Source organism: Apis laboriosa, unplaced genomic scaffold (assembly GCF_014066325.1).
Source record: "Apis laboriosa isolate Shangri-la unplaced genomic scaffold, ASM1406632v1 scaffold4_cov146, whole genome shotgun sequence".
NCBI classification, from domain to species: Eukaryota; Metazoa; Arthropoda; class Insecta; order Hymenoptera; family Apidae; genus Apis; species Apis laboriosa.
This window is the reverse complement of record NW_025223501.1, coordinates 166,785-189,616: the sequence shown is the minus strand read 5'-3', so window position 1 is coordinate 189,616 and position 22,832 is coordinate 166,785. Positions and strand designations below refer to the sequence as shown.

General features: G+C 27.8%; 2 protein-coding genes across 22 annotated transcripts in view; one reads left to right on the top strand and one right to left on the bottom strand.

The window, feature by feature from the left end:
- The window catches only part of LOC122717000 (plasma membrane calcium-transporting ATPase 3), a 67,563-nt gene that overhangs the window by 35,001 nt on the left and 9,730 nt on the right, over nt 1-22,832 (top strand). For 5 of the 20 annotated variants that reach the window (XM_043940619.1, XM_043940616.1, XM_043940615.1 and 2 more), the window contains 4 exons: nt 249-463; nt 1,068-1,219; nt 5,623-5,755; nt 17,872-20,350. In XM_043940619.1, coding sequence (XP_043796554.1) covers nt 249-463; nt 1,068-1,219; nt 5,623-5,755; nt 17,872-18,357 — 986 coding nt within the window. In that variant the 3' untranslated portion in view covers nt 18,358-20,350. Of the gene's footprint in view, nt 1-248; nt 464-1,067; nt 1,220-5,622; nt 5,756-8,781; nt 8,851-9,493; nt 9,978-13,195; nt 13,587-13,909; nt 14,855-16,789; nt 16,952-17,031; nt 17,374-17,871; nt 20,351-22,832 lie in introns of those variants that run through there. The other 15 variants (XM_043940620.1, XM_043940613.1, XM_043940612.1 and 12 more) reach the window with 11 other exon arrangements.
- LOC122717003 (CXXC-type zinc finger protein 1-like) overlaps nt 5,000-22,832 on the bottom strand; it is a 38,383-nt gene continuing 20,550 nt past the window's right edge. Inside the window, exon 7 of one of the 2 annotated variants that reach the window (XM_043940632.1) lies at nt 5,000-5,491. The gene's annotated coding sequence lies outside the window, so the exon portion shown is untranslated. Of the gene's footprint in view, nt 5,492-5,762; nt 6,626-22,832 lie in introns of those variants that run through there. The other variant, XM_043940631.1, reaches the window with a different exon arrangement.

Sequence of the window (22,832 nt, the reverse complement as noted above, 5' to 3'; positions counted from 1 at the left end):
ACCGTTTTATCTTTATACTTTTTCTGTATCATCTTGAATCCAAAGGATATTAAATAATAAGTTTATTATTCTTTTCGAACAATTCAATATTAACGAGTAACAATATAATATTAATAGAAAAAAAAAAAAATAGTTCAAATCAATATCAAATTAATACTTTAAATGAATTTATATAAGTAATTTCTTTTTTTGGATTTTAAGATGAACGAAACGGTTACATTCTTTCAATGGAGAAATATGTTTAATAGGTGATAAGATGCTCGACATCGAAACAGGCCGAGGAGTTGCGCAGGCTGGCGGCGGTCCAACGCAACACTTTACTATTATCTTTAATACATTCGTCATGATGACACTTTTCAACGAATTTAACGCTAGAAAAATCCATGGTCAGCGTAATGTCTTCCAAGGAATATTCACCAATCCCATCTTTTACACTATCTGGATCATGACATGTCTATCGCAGGTAAATTATCTTACAGAATGATTTTTTCACTTAAAGATAATATCGATCGATAATATCATATCGGTACTTATGATCTGATAACTCATCATTTCGAATAAAGGTCGATGTTAAGATAATTGTGTGTGTGTGTGTGTATATATATAATATAAAAAAAAAAGTAATCTTTGGATGATACGAAGGAATTATCTAATAATTATAACAATACTATTAAGATTATCATTAAAACTATGATTATGTATTTGATGATATTGTATTTGTATTTGTCCTCATTCTCTTCGTTATATATGAAATTAGGAATAGAAATTAATATTGTAGAATATTAGAAATCTTAAATATTATTTTGATAAATCTATAGTGAAATCTAGCATAGTATAATGTAGATTTTGAATCTATTATAGAAGAATTTATTAATACTTGTTTTTAGCTATCTAACAATTATCTTTTAGATAGAATATTACTTTTTTCTTCTATCTAATTAAATAATAAATTAATAAAGATTCCAGCTAAACAGAAACGGATGCAAGAGAAGTCGCTTTACATTTGGGTGATATCGCAATTATTATTTCTTGTATCCTTTTAATAAAATCCTACGTCTGTTTTCTAGGTAGTTATCATACAATATGGTAAAATGGCGTTCAGCACGAAAGCTCTCACATTAGAACAATGGATGTGGTGCCTATTCTTCGGAGTCGGTACTCTATTGTGGGGCCAAGTAATTACAACTATTCCTACGCGCAAGATTCCTAAAATCCTTTCGTAAGTTATAAACATATTCACGTAAAAAGATTACCATTTTCTTTAGTGTCTAGATGATAAGAGATACTTCTGTTCAGTTTAGCGGGCGCAGCCTTTGGCCTAATTTAGATAAAAAATAATGGTTTCGCCCATGTTGCGTTCTCAAGCAAAATATTTTAGAATGATATTTTTTTATTACGTATTCTTTTCGATTTCTCTTCCGTTTTTATCGTATAATTTTCTTTATTATCTTTTTTTCTAATTTTTTTTTATCTGAAAGTCAAAGAGAATAAATTGAAAATCAATATATATAGCAATCACTTTAAAAAGCATCTAGGACCTATGAATTAAATCAATCATATTATTAATTAAATTAAGAGAATGTAAAATGGGAAGAAGTGAAGATTTTTTCTTACTTTCTTGCATTGTGTGACGCAACAGGAACGCGTTACATTATACAGAAGTAAATTTCTTAATTAATAACAATATGAAAACTTTTGAAGCTTTAAGAATGAATTTAACAAGCACGCATTAACGTGTGTCTTGTTTATAAATTAATTAATTTTAAAAATTGAAAGCACAATTATAATTTGAATTCTAACGGGTTATTATATGCAGCTTCTACGAGCTTTTATCGAGATCTTCCTAATACACGACAATCGCCTTTGCATGAACCTCTTTATCTCAATCGAATTGTTTATCGAGGAAGATTTATTATATATATTTATATTTATATATATCTAAAAAGTGTTTAATAATTAAATACGATTCTTCTGCGTTTATCTATTGTGTACGAATATAAAATGTCTTATTGGAAAATTGACAATGGATAATAGTTGTATAAAAAATATTGTATTAATTTTATATGCAATTCTTGAAAATTACATTTATGAAATATAATATTTATGAAAAATTTCCCCTTCTCAAATATTATATCTTCGATATTAATTATAGGAATTAATTAATTTCTATTTTTACATAATTATGCGCATATTTCTCAATATTAATATAGAAAAATATTCAAATATTTTTGTACATATATTATTAGGACAATATTTTCTGTTATACAACGAACATCCGTCATTATTATACGTATATTTGCATATAATTTATGAAATATAAGTGTAGCAACATCTATAGTGAAAAAGACACTACCAAGATAAGTATCATTAGTATTGGTATCGTGTAAAGGTGTAATAGAAGGGAGATATGCATCGTGGAACTCATATTAATTATTATTATTGATAGCTGTATATGATATATCGTAGCGCTTCTATTGGTTTATGTTTTCGCTTTTATTATAATTCCTTTTTCTATTGCTTTTGCTCGTCATATGTCTTTCACTCCATATTAGTATACCGCTTTACGTAGCATGCTCCTTAGATGCTCGGATATTGAAAGGAATCCAATTTAAATAATGATATGATGAACACTGTGATTTGAATTGAATACATTGGACAAGAATGAAACGCGCGTGCTCAATTGTTCCCTCGCTCCCCTCTTCTTCTAATTTTACGTTAATGCTGGCCAAGTGATAAAATGTTCCAAGTTTCTTCTGAGAAAGAAACTTTGAATGTTCGAAGATAGAAAATTGAATAAGAAAGTACCACAGTATCTGAATATAGATTGTATATATTTTTGAATTATAGGTATAAGAAGAAGTTAAAAATTATTCTACAGAGAACAAATAAAAGGGTTAATCTATACTGACAAATAATTATTTTTCGACAATCTGTAGATAATAGAAGATAAAATATATCCTGGGACAACTCACGATTAACTATTGGTCTATATTTCAACTGATAAACTAAATGTGAACACACGACACTTTCTGTATATGATCTGTGTGCATGATCCAACAATATTCCTTGACTGCTGACAAATAATGTACATGTTTTGACAAATAATGTACATTGTTTGAGGACAATGTTTGTCAGTATAGACAAGTCTTTATTTAAAATATTTTGAACTCACAATTAATGGAAGAAATGAATATGAGAATGTTATAAAGTATCATAAAAAATTCAAAAAGATATTTAAAAATATCATTATCTGGAATATTAATATTATTATGGAAGTAAAATTTTGGAAATTTGTTAAGCATGTATTTATTTATTTAGATACTGTAGTACGTAGAGTTTATATTGGAAAAAATGAGTATTAGTTTGCTTGGTGGATAGTAAACTGTTACTCGTATTTTGTTTTAAAAAACTTAAACTTCAATATTAGTCATTGCATGACTGAAGATCCTTCTCTGACGTCTACGTACTTGTTTGTGTGAAAGAGTAACTAATGAAAACAGCGTTTTGACGATTCACTATGCTCGTCATTAACAATATATCACACATATATTGTAATATATTTGCGTTTTTGTTTGTGGTGCAAGGGATCTCAGTAGCGTGTTTGAACTGAGTTCAAGTTTATAAACTTTTGATTCCGAAGTTCAAAGCTGAAAATTCGGAATAATTAGAGTTATTATTATAATAAGTGATATTTTTGCGCTTAGCGCTTTATCTGTAATCACTCTATTCTCTCGCCGGACCTGTTTCGACTATGTTCTTTCAATAACTTGTAACTTTTAACTATTTATCTCTGTCTTTCTCTCTTTTTTTCTGTTTCTCTATCTGTTTTTATGTCTATACATCTTATATATATTTCTCTCCTTCTTGTTTGTCTCTTCCCATCTCTGGTTCTTGTTCTTTCTCGATCCCCATTTCTATTCATCACACGCACAGAGCCGAACTTTCTTCTTTTCAAACCGATTTTTTTCATTCTCTGCATTTATTTCTCTCTGTCCGCTTAGGTCATCTCCCAATTCGCAAGATGAGGTTAGGATACGAAAATACCTTGCGAATTGGGACTAACAATTTTCGCTGCTCTCGCGTTGAGCGTACTAACAATGATAAAAAGGCAAAATAGAAGAAAAGAAACATTGAAAAAAATAACATAAACATAAATTAAATAAAAGAAATGATTATCAATATAGGGTATATACATATATGTATAATGGGATGCTTCTGTGTGGTTGTCCTGATCCGCAATATATAAGCACGTGTTGCAATTATGGAAAATGAAGTAATGAAATATATGCATATAATAATATGGGGTTCTATTCTCACATCTTTTAATATTAATCTTCTGCATTCGCGCTTTGTTGAAGCTTTTACTGAGCCATTTGTTGTAGGATATATAGAGAAGTAGTTGCGGATTTTTCTTGAGCTTTACTTGAAAAATTATCCCTCCTGTACAGGTAACGGAGATCTTGCATCTCCCTGGATGAATTAACAGCACATGTAACAGAGGAAACCAGAAATTGTACATATACGCCATTTAAACTCGTTTCTGAATGAAAAAAAAAAAAATGAACCAAAAAAAAAAAAAAAAACAAAAGAGAAAAAGAGGAATATGTTCAGAAAAAAAAATCAAATACCAAGATCTCACATTTAATCTTAAAATTTACCAGATCATGTGGGCACCATTCCTCAAAATATTTCGATCCTCCCTCTCATTATCATTGTATTTATTTTTTTTCACTTTTTTTTTCTTTTTTTGTCAATTATATTTATCGCTGTCGCCCTTTTCCTAACAAGCTCAAAAGTATCTCTTTTGTCATCATGCACATCACATGCTACATAGATACATCACATCCATACATACGATCGTTCTTCATCAAGAAAGCCGCATTTATCGCTCACTTTGTCCGCATTGCACCTCACATTGCATCCCCTCGTTCGTTGGCTCATTCTTTTACACGTCGCAACATTTTTCTTGTATGTGTGCATATATTACTGGCTGTTTCGTAGTTGCAAGTCTCTTCAAAAAAACTTTTCAATAATACACATTACTTACTGAAAGCAAAATTCATTAGAAGAAAAAAATATGCATATAATGTAATAGAATATATAAATAAGTATATGAATGAAGACATATAATAGAGCAACGTAAAAAAATGAATGTTCACAGTAAATTTATTTTTAAATCAGAAAAAAACTTATATTCATATTGAAACTTGGATATCTATTATATGTCTAGCAACTCTGAAACAGCCTATATGTCTCTCTGTTCGTTTGCTTTCCTTTCTCAGCCACTTCTGATCACCGTTGTGCCACTGTCAGTCGATTATCTATCACTAAAAAAGAAAGAATTTAAATTAGCCAGCATCATCGACACCGTTAAAGAAATAACGTGGTTAGGTATCCAAGCTAAGGAGCGAGGGGAAAGATCGTAGAATTGTGAAAATTTTTGGTGCAGTGCGTCGAGGAGCCGGCTCTACGCGTCATCAGTCAGCCAAATCTTAAAAAAAAAAAAAAAAAAAAAAAAATCAAAATCTTTCTCTTAAAAAAAAAAAACGTACTTTGATTATAGACCATGTGTATAACAGGGATCGAGTGATGAAGAATTGGTTTCATGTTTTTTAAAAACAGATGGGGCCGCGGCCAGCCGGATGATATCAGTGCGATCAATCTAGGAGATGAGAAATTCGACCCTGACTCGGATAAAAAGCCGCGCGCAGGACAAATTCTATGGATCCGTGGTCTAACACGACTACAGACACAGGTAACTATCCCTATCTCTCACTCTCATGCCATCGCTCGGAAGTCAGCGTTCTCTTGGGTTCCCCTCTCCCTGTTCCTGGGATAAAGTTAAACAATATCAAAATAATACGAGAAAAAGAGAAAAAATAACAAGATGGTTTAAAAAAAAAAAAAAAAGAAATATTAATAAAGAACAGTCGCACACGCGACGTTCCGATTTTTTCTTTCTTTGGCCTCGGTTCGATGAGTCCTCCGTCGTTCTGGCTCCGAATTCTAGGCATTTTCGCTACCAGTCGGCTATATTCAGCATTTCTGTTGAACGATATGTATTTGTCATCGACCGTATTATGATAATAACGATTATTATTGCATATATCATCATAGAATCATGTTGTTCTCTTTTTAACCATCTTTTGCGAAATATGGGTTGTTATATTGTGAATGAATCTTCACAGGTAAGAGGTTAAGAAGTAATGAAGAAAAAATTGACGTTAGTCTGTATCTTGCTTAATATTTTTCATGAAAATAACATTATTCATGAAAACTTTTTATAGAAAAATATTGAATTAAAAAAAAATAAGGATATAAAGATTATTATATCTCTATAATTAATATCAAGTGATATCCACATGTTAATTTTTAATTTTTGATTTACTGTGAAGAAACATTCATGCAGTGGCATAATCTGTGCAGGCGTATAATCAAAAAATATATTATATATGTACGTTTATTTTACATATATACATTTTTTAATTTTTCTCATTTAGTTTTTTATGTTTGAAAACGTTGTTTACCTTGGTTTGCATTTTCATTTGAGTTCTTTGCCGTGTTACCTCGATGATGCGTACCTCATGTTTTAGCCCTTTTGATCTTGCGATATATCCTGCATTAGCTACAGAAAAAAAAAAAAAAAAAAAAAGATTAAAAGAAAGTTTAAGCAAATCGTGCGCTCCTTATGTTAAGGATTGAATTGAAGAATTATAAGTTCTCTGGTTATTTGTTTCAAGTCATTCTCTCTATTTCAATATTTGTTTCGATTTAAATCTTTTATTGAATTTTCTAAAGTTCATTAGATCTCTTTATAATCTGTTAGACATTATTGTTGACCTTATTGTTAATCCTTTATAAAATGAAATAAAGTTGGAATGATTAATTTCCTTAAAATTATAAGTTTCTATAAATCTTGAGAGCTTTTTATCTTTAATTCATTTAATTATATATTTAATTATATAGTATCTAATTGCATTATATTTTATTTATGTTTCTTTTCAGATTATATTTCAGATTATCTTATTTTTCATATTGATATATTTATAAAGGGTTAATGAATTTATTGTCACTTGATTTCAGATATTCTTTAAAAAAAAAAAAAAAAGACTCAAGAAATTTAAAAAATTCAGATACTAAAAATTATTAATATTATTTTATCTCATTTCATAATCTCTTTGACATTATATCTTTCCATCATTACTATCATGGCTATGTTTTTTACAGGATTATATACAGGACTTGGCTTCTTTATTAAACATAATCATACTTCTTAATTCAGCAAATAAAATAAAGAGGTTAAATTAAGACATGAGAAAATAAATGATTAGATTAATCAAATTAGATCAATTGATCTTTATTTATTATTTTATGTACACAGGTTTCTGTTAACCTCTGTTGCCTTATTGGCTATTTTCAATCAAAAAACATCCTATTTTAATATAAATTTAATTAAATGAAATATAGCAATTAATCTAATAAGTTTATTAAAGGTAATTTACCAGGGATGAGTAAGACATAAAAGTAGTTATAATAGATTTCTTCAGCTTGTATCACTTTCAGTATTATCGGCTAATTATTTGGAATCCCTAAAACCCTAAAAGCATATAGATATTTTAGGTAGTTAATCATTAGTTTTCCCGACATAGAGACAAAAATTTGATGATTTAGAATTAAATTTGGCTTAAGCAATCTTCAATCCATTTCACTATCCTAAAGTTCAATTTGAGCTATTCTCTTCTTGAGCAAAATAGATTTTGATTCTTGAAGACAATGTCATAGAATTGAAGGAAATAAGGAAAGGCTTTTTATTTCCATTTAAATATTAATCCAAAAAATTTTAATTATGAAACATAATATGAAACAGGTTAAAAAAAATTTGCTTTGGAATAAATTATTTTAATGACAAACTAATATTAAAATTCTCTGTAATAAAAATTGAGATTTAAGTGGAACCCTACTATAATAGATATTTTGTTGAGATTTTTTATTTAATGATATATAAATTAAATTAAATGAACAATTAATATAAGAATATTTGTAGAGTTATTTAACATTTAAAAATTTAGGAATCGATGCTCGAGCGAGAGTCGGAAAAGGACAACCCTTCTTTATCAATGCCGTCTCTCGTAATTTTTTTTTCCTTTTATTTTTTATTATTTTATTTTTCTTAATGGGAACGGGTTAAAACTGATGAAGCTAGCGCATACTTGACCATACTTGTGGCTCGTGATCGTGTAAATTTCTTATTTTACACTATTACGTTGTTACTAATACTATATTATTAAAATATCTATTGGACTTATGATAAAGGACTTGTTAAGTGTTAAAATATTTAATCGATTAATATTTGTTTAAATTATTTGACAGAATGATCGCATAGTCCAAAGAGTGAAAAGGAAAAAGAAGAGTAAAGTTTAATCATGATAATTTCTACTTTCTTTATTCTGTTTACTTATACTTCATTTTCTCTCTTATTTCCTTTCTTCTTACTCTGATAACACTACTCTTAATCTAGCACAATGGTAAAAAAAGAATTGAAAAAGAAGATGTTTTATGAAGCAACAATCACATATACACGTATATATGTGTATATATATATATAAAATTTTATTATTATTATTATTATATATATATATATATAAAACTATACAATATATAATTTCTTAAAGAAATTACATTTTTGAAATTATTATAAAAACAAACAGAAAACAAAAAACAATATTATAGACCCACTCAATTAAGCTAATTACGTAAATTGAATATGTAACCTACTTTCAGACGAGCAAAAGAACTCTGGTGCAGAATGTATCTGTGACAGGCAGATCCCCCTCTCAGGATTACTATATGGTTAGTCCGCAAGTCCAATCTCCGCACTGTTTGACCGTTCTTAAATATTAATTCTTTATTATAATTATGATCTGATTTTATTTTCAATGGTTTTGTTTTTTTTTTTTTTTTCCATTAACCAGTTTAAGTTTTTCTTCTTACTGGTGCTTTATGTTTGACGTACTTGATTATTCTTTTATCCAAATCTATCTTTATTAATCATTACTTTCTTTCTTAACACCAATTTAAATTTACTTTTACTTTCATTTGTGTAATTAATCTTTGAAATTATGTTTTAATTTATCGCTTCTTATTTTTATATATAATTTATAATATTTTTTTTTTTATTTTCAGTTTATTCTTTCTTATTGATTGTCTGCCGTTTCAACATGTATTTCTCTCGCCTGTCTTTATCTTTCTCTCTCTGTTTCATTTCGTCGCAGTTCTGCTTGCGAATCGCGAGCTTCTATTCGTTTCGTTCGCGCAAATCATGCTATTTTCTTATTTTATTTTCCGCAGTGCGACATAGCGAAAAAACATGACATATATTGGATAATTTTCTTGTCCCTTGTTTCACGCTGCTATTTTTTTCTAATTGTCCCTATCTACTTTCTGTATTTTTCAATACGTGTTATTTAAATTAAGATCAGTCACTTTGTTTCAGTTAAGAGAGTTAGCTAAGAAAAGAAAGGAGAAAAAAGATAAGTCTTGAAGGGAAGAGAATTCTTTAAACACCAAATTTCAAACCTAATCCTGCCCTACCTCGAATTTAACCAGCACTTTACTCCAGTATTAAATTTGAAACAGAACAAGTATTATAATAGGTATTTAAATTTCAATCATATCAGATTTAATTTTGAAAGAATTATTAGTAAGTGTTTTCTGTATTTTCTTGATATTTTTCAATTAGTTATAGAAATATTTATATTTATATTTAATATTTTTTAATTAATAATATAGAATAATGAGAGGAACGTTTTGTATTTAATGAACATATGTCCAATCCGATCTTGAAGGAAATAGATATTTGCTATTGAGCAGTATATTAGTATTAATATATTGTATAATGTAACAGATTGTATAAATGGTAAGCTTTTTTCTTATATTTGCATCATTAAAACCTTGTTATCATAAAATAAAGTGACATATGTTTCTTTGATTACATATGTTCTTTTTATTATTCAATGATACTTCCAGTATAATTAATCTGTAATCTTAAAATAATTGTATAATATAGTGTAAAAATGCATTATTGTAATAATTCTTTTTTAAAATGCAATCAGTAATATTTACAAAACAATATAATTGTCTATTACGTATTTTACTAATTCATTTATTATATTTTTATTAATAATTGCATTCTTAACATCTATACTTTTCTACTCTTCTCTTCAAGTACAAAATGAAAAGAAATTTTTTATATTTCTTTATTTATATGTTTCATTTGATTTTATTAATTATCTTTTGATTTTTTATTTTTGTTTAAAAAAGAGTTTATTAATATCATCTTAAAATTTTAAAAGACATTTCTCTCAATATCCAATTTTAAAGTTTTTCTTTTGTATTCATTTTCATTTTTTATTTTTTATTTTTTATTTTTTTTTTTTTCATTGATTTTAAGGTGTTGCATGCACATTTGTGCGTATGTATGTACGTATATAAGTTGCCCGTATATACGTGTATATACATAAATATATGTATATATACACACGTGTATGTAAAATGCATGCGCGTATGTGTAAGTACGCGTATATATATGTGTATGCGTATATATGTGTGCGGACACACATACACGCGCGGCAAGGTACGCTTTTACAATTCTTTTTTCTCTCTTCATTTCATTTCATTTATTAAAACACTCGGTCATTTTATATAATATATTTAAAATTTAATATAAATGATTTTGAAATCTTCAACTCTTCTATAATATATTCATATAAAAAATACTATTATAGTTATATATTATAGTCCCTCTTCATAAAACTTTTATAAACAGAAATCATCATATCTTGAAAAATAGCCGAGATATATATATATATTCATTAACAGAATCATCGAAGTGATTTTTATTTTATGTTGACTTTTTCAATAATGTATTTATTTGAATTTCTATCTTTATGAATTTCTTTTTAATCTATTTTATATAATTCTTTCATATTAATTTTTTTTTTTTTTGGCATTTAAGAATTGCTTTGTATGTTGTAATATGTTATTAAATGATTAATGATTTCTTATGATACGAAAATCTTATGATATGAAAATTTTTATGATCTTTATAAATGAATTTGTATATATATAGTCTCATTATTTATTTTTCAAATAGGTATCTTATTTTTTTTCCACTTTTTTTTATCAATAATAAACAAAAATATTTATTAATAATTTTTATTAACAAAAATATATAGAAAAATATTTTTATGTTTATACAGTTTTATTTTTCAATATCTTGAATTTTAAAAATGCTAATTTTATTCTAAATATTTTTAATCAATACACCAATAGCCAATGCATCATGAACAATTTTCACATCATTTCTAAAACAGCTTTTAATTTCTTTTTCTTCAAAATAATGAGGAATAAGAAAAATTTTTTCTTTAATAAAACTTCACACAATATATCATTCAAATACTACTCTTATTACAAGAAGCTACATATAATTGTAGAAATAATGTAAGCTTATGTAAAGCTTCATCATCTTCATTATTACCATTATTATCCTACATACATATATTAACAAGTGATTTTTATATACCCAATATAGAAAAAAAAAGCAGCTACGATGATTCTGAACTTAAATGCATAGACAACTTTTCTTTTATGGAAGCTTATCTACAACTGAAACATCAACACAATGTATTATGCACTCAGGAATTAAGCAGCCTCAGAGTACCTTGTACGTGTGCTATGCGTGTGAATTGCATGCAAGAATTTACGCGACAGGAATCTACTGTGTTAAAAATAATGTGTAATGTGAGTAACTGTCAACATGACCTAACCAGATCACAAACCAACAATGACACGCTAATTGCATTCTGTGTGATTCTCACGGAAAAAGTATATATTATATAACTTGGAATATATGTGTGTCCAGCTATGGATACTTAAAATTCCATATGGCTGATATCTGCTCCTTTTTATCTCTCATTTTTGCTCTTTAATCGTTGCAGTATGCGCCAGTTTTGCTGTGATATACCATATTATTAACGTGTATATGATGGATGATATATATCATAATGCATCATATGTCTAATTGATGTGCGTGTGCTGTTGAGTATAATGAGATGTACATGCACAAGTCTGTCTGTTTATCTATATGTTCGTCTCTATCTGCCGTGTACATGACACGTCGAAACTCTTATTGATAAGGAAAGAAAACTTCAAGATACTTGACAATCAACTTGCACCTATACACATATAAAATCTTAAACATATGATATATTAATATTACAGACATACATGAGAGAGTTTAATCGTTTTTTATAAATTTGAGGCGAATGTGAATTTATATTATATAATTCTATTTCCTTTGATTGGAAAAAAAGGAAGAAAACTATCAAAGATAGTCTTCAAATCAAAGGAAGTTAAGAATAATTAATAATAATCCTGAAGTTTCTAAATGAAAATTTTTAAAACCGTTGAAAGAATAAAATTAAAAATATTGAATTTACATTGTTTTAAATAAATTTATCTCGCTGAAGATTTTTATGATTCTTCACTCATGACTCTGATTAGTTTCCAGGTTGCTGATCATATCATTTTTTGGAATTATAAACATACAACTGGCCTTTATCTCAAAAGTATTTGCATGCTGCAATTGGCCATTCAATTCTATGTCAAGCTTTTCAAGCTTTGTTCATTACACGAAGGTTCGAGTTACTTTGTGTATCGTTCGATCTTGATGATATTGAGAAATATTGAAGAATCCTTATGCGATCATGATTTGCAAATATAATCAATTCAATATTAATGCACGTATTAAGATCAATTCTCAATTCTTCAAGAGCCGATATTCCAAGTGATTTTCGATCCTAAACACGAGCAGCTAGCACGAAGCCTCGTGTACTTCAGGATTCTCTTCCCTTTTATACACAGAAACACTTATATATCTGCAAAAAGACACATTAAGAAGGCTCTTAATAACTGGGAACTTGACTAACAAGAACGAAAACCTCAGAAAAAATAATCTACAATAACAGATACAAAGAAACAAAACCAATAGTAATAATAACAGAGACACATAAGTCAGTATATCAGGAATTAAATACTGACGCAAAAAAAAAAAAAAAAAAAAAAACACGCCTAAAAAGCAATGATATTATGGAGAAGATAGAAATTAAAACTTATGGTATGATTTGTGGTTTGTTAGCCAGCGGAACCCATTCGGGAGACTGAGGTATAACGGGGCGGCAGTCTTGCTCGCCGCCACACTTATCCTGTCGGAGTACAAACAAGTACGTAGCTCATGTAGATCGCCTGCCGTTAATAATACGTTATATCGTCAACTTTGCCATACGTACGCATACACAGGACGGATTGTCGACGTACGTACGGTGTGCTGAGAGAAACGTCGCTATCGAGCCTTGTTCTCAACGATAAATAATCTCTACCCTTTTGCTAATGTGTAATATTTCATCAAAAAAAAAAAAATTAATTTTATAAAGAGAAATATTAATCATAGAAACTATTTAATTTGAATTGTAACTCATTTACAAGATAAAGAGCTGCAATTTGAAGATAAATAGAAAGTTTTAAATATATTTAAGACATGGATATTAAAACAGATATTATGTATTTTATTATATTGATTATTTATAGGATTTTTGGAAATTTAATTTAATTTTTTCTTAGAGAAGAAAAGCTTGAAGAAAAAAAAAAAAGATAATTCTATATATTGAATATAATAATAAACTGAGAAATATTTGAAATTTATTTATAGCGAAAGGGCCTTAATATATTTAATTAATATTATCCGAAGAAAAGAAAATTTATAGTGAAAAGCAATTAAGCAGGAACGAGGGCGACGATTCCTTAGTACTGATGCAGTGAACGATTTTCGTCACACCACTGTGTTTTTGTGTAGTGGGTATGAGCTGGTCGGTGGAATCGATGGAAGAGCCTCTTATGCAGGTAGACCACCGTCCACCCGCCCTCTTTTTTCAGTAGTCTATAGTTGTCTGATATGATTGTGTGCTGCGTGTATTTTCCTCATATTGTGTCATTTTCATACTTATTCTCATGATATAATAATATGCAACTGTTAGAACAAGAAAAAAAAAAAAAAGAAAAAAAAAAGAAAGCGAGTATTATTTTTTCGTGGCGATTATAATACCTGTTTTTAAACACGACCATCCTTCTTTTGGTATCGTACGTATACTCGCACGAGGATTATAAATATATCTCGACAAGAGGTATTTATTCAGCTTTTTAAAAGTTCTGCCTGGTCGAGCAGAATCTCTCCTCTCCCCCTCACTCTGCTGCTTGCGTTTCTGTATGTGTTTGTTTCTCCCGCCGCATTCTATTTTCTGGCTGAAGATTTCGGATTCCGGCAATTTGTGAAAAGTCTTCTTTTTACAACATGTTTGCAAGCGTGCGATCGCGATAACCTGCTTTGTCTTTCTGTTTTTGCAGATAATCTCCAGGAAAAATTTTCACGACGTACCATTGTCAAAAAAAAGTCCTAGACCTTTCTTTCTGTCCCATCAGAACAGTTTCTCTCGAACAAATATGTCTCTTAATTTTCTTCAATCTCATGTGATCCCTTGCCTCCTTCTGTGCCATTTGTTGATCATGGCTAGATTATTACGATATCAGGTAGATTTGCTTTTTCTGCAGTTTGATTTTCCATGAAGAATTTCTAATTCTGTGCGAACCTTATGAAAATGAAGACATGTAACTGAAGGCATAAATATTTCTTGGCACAACATTCTCTGTTTAGATAAATTGCGAAATTAGAAATTAATGAATATGAATCGATATAAAAATTAATTAATCTTTATTATAAAATAGAACGATATTATGGAATGAATTAATTATGGAATAAATTTTATAAATTATATATAACATTATTATTATATATAACTTATGAATGTTTGTTTAATATTATATAAATTCTTATCATGCATATATATATATATATATATATATATTATATATGAGATCTGAAGAATCTCATTTATTATATATATATATATATATATATATATATATATATATATATATATTATATATGAGATCTGAAGAATCTCATTTTGCTAAGAATCGATATAAAAGATTTCAAAGATTTAAATTTATATAAAAAATAATAATTCGGAGTAAAAATAAAATTATTTAATTTATGGTTTACTTTAAAATCATTAAAAATTTAATAAAAAGTAACCAGGAATATATTACATATTTATATTATATTATTTATATTATATTATAATAATATATTATTGCAATTTTAAGCACAGATTATTAACTTATTTAATATTTAAGTAAGTTTTTTAACTGCACAAGAAAGCAATTTATCTGAAAGCAGTTTATAATCCAGTTTATATGTTTTGATACGGTATATGAGTGTGCGTGTGCACGAATGCTCACGTTTGCATCGATTTTTTGTTTACCCGATATCTAACATGGTATTGCGCGCGAGTGGTATAAAAAGGTTGAATTTATTTGCAATGATTTTTGCATTCTAAACTAGAAAAAAAAGATCTCGTCGAATAAGAAGCTTCTAGTAGCTACAATTACTATTATTATACAATTACGGTGTATTGTAATTGTTATAAAATTACCGGCATGTGATTCTTTTGGTGTTTCCGCCTTCTCGAATGAACGAATCTTGATTTATCAGATTATCAGATTGGATTAGGCTTCTTAAGTCCGATTTTCGAAGGATTAAGTATCACACGTTATGTTTTATAAATTTGGAATTTATCTAAGTAATCTATTTATCTAATGTGCAATTATAAGAAGAATTGAGAATTATATTATATATATGATTTTTCAAAGTAAAAAAGTATGTATATATATTGAACTATTATAAATATTATGGCATTTAAAATATATAATTCTATTTTCAGTGCCATTATTTTATATATTGATTATTATATACTACAATTATATATTGAGGCTGTGATCAGATTATGGAATAGATTGATGTTTGACGTAAAGAAATATCAAAACATAGAAAATGTTTCTGATAAAATATTCAAGGAACGAACTTTGTGAACTTAAACTAGTTCTTAAACTAGACAAAGTATTTTAACTGCTGGTGTTCACAAGAAAAAGAAACTTGAATCTGTACAATAAGATTAGTAGGAATCAATTTTTCCATAAATGTGGAATGCAATTTTATTTAAGTAGCATGATCACAAAAAGAATTAATATAAAACCACGAAAATGTTCATTAGAATGTTTTCTAATTTATAGAACTTTCCTTCTATTTCTATCTTTTTGTCTTTCTTTTTCTCTTCAGAATGTACACACACATATATACATTCTTTCACTCTCTGTCTGCTAACCTGACTATCTGTTTCTCTGTCTGTCTGTCTTTGTCACTATTTATACTGTTTTTTTTCAACTTTACACGCTTAACTCTTTTTACGGTCATGATTTTAAGCGTGTGCTTCATCAAAACTAGTCTCTATTTTTTTAGGACTCAATTTAGAATTCTTAAAAACCATTTCTAATTGATTTCAAAAGAAGATGCTTTAACACTTCAAGCCAGGTTCTATATGTGAAAAAAAAAAATATACTGGTTCAGATTGTTACAAATACCTCAAAATTTTTGTTTTCATCCTTACTTAACATTTTTAATCCATTTTTAATATTTCAATTCTGAATACATTTAAAAAAACTGCATATTTTTTTTTTTATATATTATTCCAGTTTAATTCGTATTTTAAATTAAATAACTCTAATTTTGAAAAGATTTTATTCAATGATTAATCGATTTAATGTATCATTTCTTTTTAAGAGAGGCTAGTGTAGTCAATTAATCAAAAGCAAGATGTGAAGCTATTGAAATTTAATATTTCAGTATTCAGGTTTATCCAAATCTAGTAATACTATTTAGGGGATGAGAAATAGTTCCTTCGAATAAATTGTGTCATTGAGAAGGAATTAACTAATAATTATGGTACGTAATGAAGCAAAGAACTCGTAATTAGTTCCTTCTTTTTTTTTTGTTTGATCTTTTCTTCTTTGATCTTTTGCCAGAATAAATAGGTACGCACAGTAAAGGTAGATGCGCGCATGTACGCCTGGCTGTAGAGCCATGCTCGAGAACGCCAGTCATTTAGATCTGAACTCGGATGAAATGCAACCAAGTCCACAGCGAAGAGAACAACCCACCCGATGTGTGCACACTATTAGACGAACTATATACACATGTATATATTACACTATTAGAGAAAAATCTACAAATCTATACACGAAATTTATCCTTGCAAGAAAACCGGAAATCTCTCCCTGCGAAAAAAAAGAAAGGAAAAAACATGGATGAAAAATATATAGCACAGCAATTGAATAATCATAAGGCATCATCAAAAAGAAGAAAAAGTATGAAGATTATATACGTACTTATATACAGAATATTGATATATTCATGGGATATTTTTGGAAGATTGATTCTGCAGATTAAAACAAATACAAAAGTGTATGAAAATATCAATTGAGATCAATATCAATCATTTATTAAATTTATAAATCCAATTTTAACTAAGTTATAAGCAATTTAAATTTTTTTCAATTTCAATTGCTTATAATTTAACAAACAAATCTCGATCAACATTTTCATATATCAAATTTTGTTTTTTCGTTTTCCTCTAGAATTGATCCCCCAAATCCTATTAATATATTTAATACTCTGTATACGTGTATATAAACACTATATGTACATATCTTATATAGTCTTTATATCATAGAAAGCCTAATCTACATGAAAAAACATAAGTATTGACACACACAAATTGAGATAAATACAAATATGACATGCTTGTGTGTCGCTGGCTTGCCTCCTCGCTTCCTGATAGAACATCCTCTTCCCTGTTTTTGCAGCTTCGAGTAATCAGAGCGTTCAAGTCGACTCTAGAAGATTTGGAGGAGCGTCGCTCTGTCCATAGTTTACACAGCTTACACAGTATGCGCAGTTCACGCAGCCACACTGGGCCCCGACCACTTTCTGACTTCACATACATTGACGAAGACCCGACAAACAGTGCGCTGAACGCCAGCAAGGGCAATTTGCCGAACAAGACCGCCGAGGATCATACGACCGCCAGGATGAACAGCTCTACGTCACCATTGTTGCTCAGCGTTACGGGATCAGGCATCGCGTACAACCATCATAATACCACCATAAACACCATCAATGACAATAGATCCTCGTCCAATAGTGCCCTAAACCAGGCCCAACAACCCAACCATACGCAGATGCAGAATAGCAACAACAGAGACAGCAACACAGGAAACTCCCTGCTTCTCAGCTCCAATAATTTGGCCATCCCGGAATTGACGAAGCTCGTGCATGAAACCAGCATTTAAAAGGCAGCTTTGCGTGTCACCACTGTACACCATTAAACTTCCCATTTTTTCATTATTATATCCCTCTCATTTTTCTTCCTCTTATTCTATATTGTCTGAATCATTTTTGTTTTGTACTTTTTTTTATGGTTACACCTTCTCTTTATCTCTTTATCTTTTTATTTTTTTATCATTACGTCTCTTGTCATCACTACTATATTTTCATTTTCAATCAGAACACTATCTTCAGTTGTGTACCATTTGCTATTTCTTGTTCGAGCTCCTTTGCGCGACAAATATTATGGATTTTCTTGTCTTAACAACTTACTTATAATGATTATTTTAAATGATACTCATTGATGTATGACAAAGCAGACTTTTTTTAGTGACTTTGCAATGCTGAAAAATACTTGACTTTGGATGTTCATTTCGGCTATTGTTACGTATTTCTTTTCCGTATATTTTTTACTTCTTAAAAATCTACTATATTGTTACTTTTATAAATATTTATCTGTCTCTTCTCGGTTTCTACATTGAATTCTACGGTATTATCTCTTGTATTTTTTGGCTACAAGTTCTTTAGGACACTGTTATTTGACTTGTGAAGAATTTTTTATTCTTTGCATTTTAACATTGTCTTTTTTCTTGTATTGAGAGTATTTTAAGTATTATGAGAGTGTAAATTTTTATTATCAAGATTTTACAATTTTTTAAGGCTACATCTCATATTTAATTACCATTTTTATTTTAGCTTTTCAAACTGGTTTTTACTTCAAATTATTGATTTTATTCTTGTTATTTTTTCAAGTAAGGAATTTTTTATTCTGTGACATAATTCATTTTTCTTCTTTTTTGTTTTCTTCTTTCTTCTTTCATGGAGCTTAAATGAAATGCTCTACTTATTGAAGGAACACGTTATTTGCAACGCTCAGGCATCGCTTCTTTGCAATTTTAGGAGAAAGAGAGAGCTACAAGTACTTAAGATTCATTTTAAAACAGAGATCTGTTTAGGCTGTCCGTTCGAGCTTCTTCACGTGATAACTCAGTTCATCAGTCTCTTTTATGTTCTCTTTTATGATACCGAGCACAGAATACAAATATATATTTTAGGTTCACTTCAATATTACTTAAAAAAAAAGTTCAGAATTTTTCAGATTATTTAAAATTTTTCTATCCAATTAAAATTATTTTTTTTTCAATTTCGTTGCAAGATATTTTAATGTTAAAATTTAAGTATTATTTATAAGTGAGAGAAAGGAACTTAGAACTTAGAATTCAAGCATTTAGAATTCTCTGTTGAATCAACTATATTTTTCACTTTTGTTCATCTTTTCTTATTTAATTTATATCATTTTATATATGAAACCAAATATGTTTTGGAAATATTTTAAGTTCAAAAAATAATATTTGATATAATCCATTAAAAAATGTTAGGCTGATTATTTATTATCTGCGTGCACGACGATCTGGCTTACATGCTTGCTTGCTTGATATGTTTCTTCACACACTATTTGTTCATTAAATTTACATATCCTATTTGCCTGCTTATTTGCCATAGAACTTAATCTAAACAGAGCAGTTTTCTTTCGATCTATTTTTATCAATAGAAATAATTCCATTTGGTTTTCAAAAGAAAACTACTTTTATTATTTTTTATGAATGAAAATATGTCATGATGAGTTAAAAGATGCATTGGTCTCTTTTAGAATTTTCCTAAAATTTATTGTTTTAATAGAAAATGTACTTATGTTCGATTTTCTCTTTGAAAACCTATATATATATATATACTATCAAAAACCATTATTCATTATAAAAATGAAGGCTTCTATGATTTAAGAAAAGTTGAATGCACTTTATTATCTTTCAAAGATATATTAGGAATCATAACAAATCGTTATGACTTAACATAATTCACTTGTAATTGTCTTTAATTAATTTTTATTATCTAGTGTTCATTTTGGAATATCGTACAGGGTGTTTATAAAGTCTATATAATCTAAGTTTTTTTGTAGCATATATGTGAGTCAAGAAATTTTATGTTTTGTTTCTATATTTGATTCCTTTGTTAAATGGAATGAAGTAATATATCATATTGAACACTATTAAATTTGTGTCATTTCTTAAGCTTAATATTAAATAATGACATTGGTACTATATTGTGCTTAAAATAAAATAAAAATTAAAAAAAAATAAAATTTTTAATAAAATAAATTCTCTAATGATTTTGTATAATATATAATACAAAAATTAATATTAATAAGCTATAATATAAGAAATTTATATCTACATAGATCGTTTAACAATTTTAACACTAAACGTATTATAATTGATCAAATGAAATAGTTTTGAAATTTGTTTCGATTTTCTGCATAAAATGTTGGTACATTTAATGTTTTAATTACAATTTTAAATTAAAACATTAATTAAAACATTAATTATTACAAATTTAATTACAATTTTAAATTTAATTGGATTTTTAATTGATAAATACTCATAATTCTATTGTTAAGCAATTATTCTTTTTTTATTTCTTTTTTTATTTTATTTTTATTAAAATGAAAAGGAATAAAATTCTATGAATTTCAAAAATAGCTCAAGACTCCATAGACACTCTGTACGGACTCATTCTTTCATTTATGCATTTGAAAGCAATCTTTCTGTAGCTCGGTTTCTCTAAAACCTGTTAGATTCTCCATGAATAATAATCTAAAGAGGTTTCATACAAGTGAAATAGGAGCAAAATCAGAGTAATAGTATATTATGAAAAAAACGAGGCTAGCAGTTGTAAAACAATCAATTTATTGACTCTTATGGTCTGCTAATAAAAAAAAAAAAATATGAAGAGCACAATTCGTTCCTTTTTTCAGTAAAAAAACACAAAGGATTTTGCGAAGAGCAATCAAGGGAACGACAATAAAAAGATGTACTTAATTATGAGATCGGATCTCACTATTGTTCTCTTCTCCTTATTATCTTCTTTTTTCACTTAAAGATACAGTGAAACCTTAATTCATCTATTTTGTATCATAAATCACTAAACCATTATTTTCAATTTTTATGTTAAAAACTGTAAAATAATTAAATAAGAAAAAGTAAACAAGATAAGAGAAAAGAAGTAAAATGAGGAAAATTTAAAATGTATCTTCATAGAGAAATTCTGGAAATAAGATTTAATGTTTCATTGCGCAACTTTATCAAAAATTATTATCGATAATAATATTGGTAATTATCTGAGTTTATTTTGATTCCTTTGAATAACAAATGAGAAATATGGCAAATTTATTTTTTTAAATTCCATTTAGATTAACGAATCGTAGTCAATTTTTCTTTGTTCCATTTTTTTTTAACCTTTTAAATGTTTCGCACAGATGTGTATCGTGTAAAACACATCGACTTAAAAACTATATATATCCACTGCCAAGATTGCGAAGAAAACGAATATATTAATATTTCATGAGGAAATTATATAAATGAAAAGAGAAAAAAAATAGTCGCGATAGGTCTTCTCTCCTGATTGCAATGATCAGTTAGAAATCGTAATATATGTTTCTTAATTATTAGACTAGAAATCTTTCTCGTAAAGCTTCTCAGTTTAAAATCGTATTATAATTGATGATGAAACATCAGGTCATTCTGTACATAATATCCTATTGTAATTAAATTACTGAATTATGAATTCTAAGAAATATGTTTCTGATTCTATTTTAGATACATGGTGGTTTTCTATTAAATCTTTTATTTCTTTCCGATAGAATTTTCTTTTATAGATTATAAAGTCTTAAAAAACTCGATAATTTGAAAGTTGAGAATTTTAATATATTGCAGTCTAATAGCATTGATAATTCTATGAGAACGAAAAATATTTCAGAAAATACTTGTTACATAATTAATGTATTGCAATATATTAAGATATACTGCAATACATTAAGAAATATACATATAATACAATGATCTTTAACTAACTATTATGCACAAATCTGTATTATTCCTGAATTTGTTTTCACATAATCGTTTCTCTCATTAATAGAATTAAAATTGTAAGATTTATTGAACATTGATCTAATTCAAATTTTTTTGTCGAAAAATTTTTAAATATTCCAATATGGAGTTCAAATTTCTGGTTCATTTAGGATTCTATCGTTATTTACCTGCTCATCAGATTTAAATTCACTGTATATTAAACATACAATTCATAAAATCTATTGGTGACGATATTCGTCGTTATTCTCGCATCTTTGAGAAAAGATATAATAATTCTTGCGAAGAAACATTAATGTGTTCGCAAAAATATTATTGTTAAAGAATTTATTTCTATAATGTAAAATGATTATTTATATATATATATATATAAGTGTGGAAAAAAAATTGTTGCAATCGAGAGAAAAGTTTAATTTTTAATATTTACAAATAATTAAATTTGTTATATTGGAACGATGAAAATGATTGACTACCAATTATAATCATATGCAATACTAAAGATATATATATATATATAT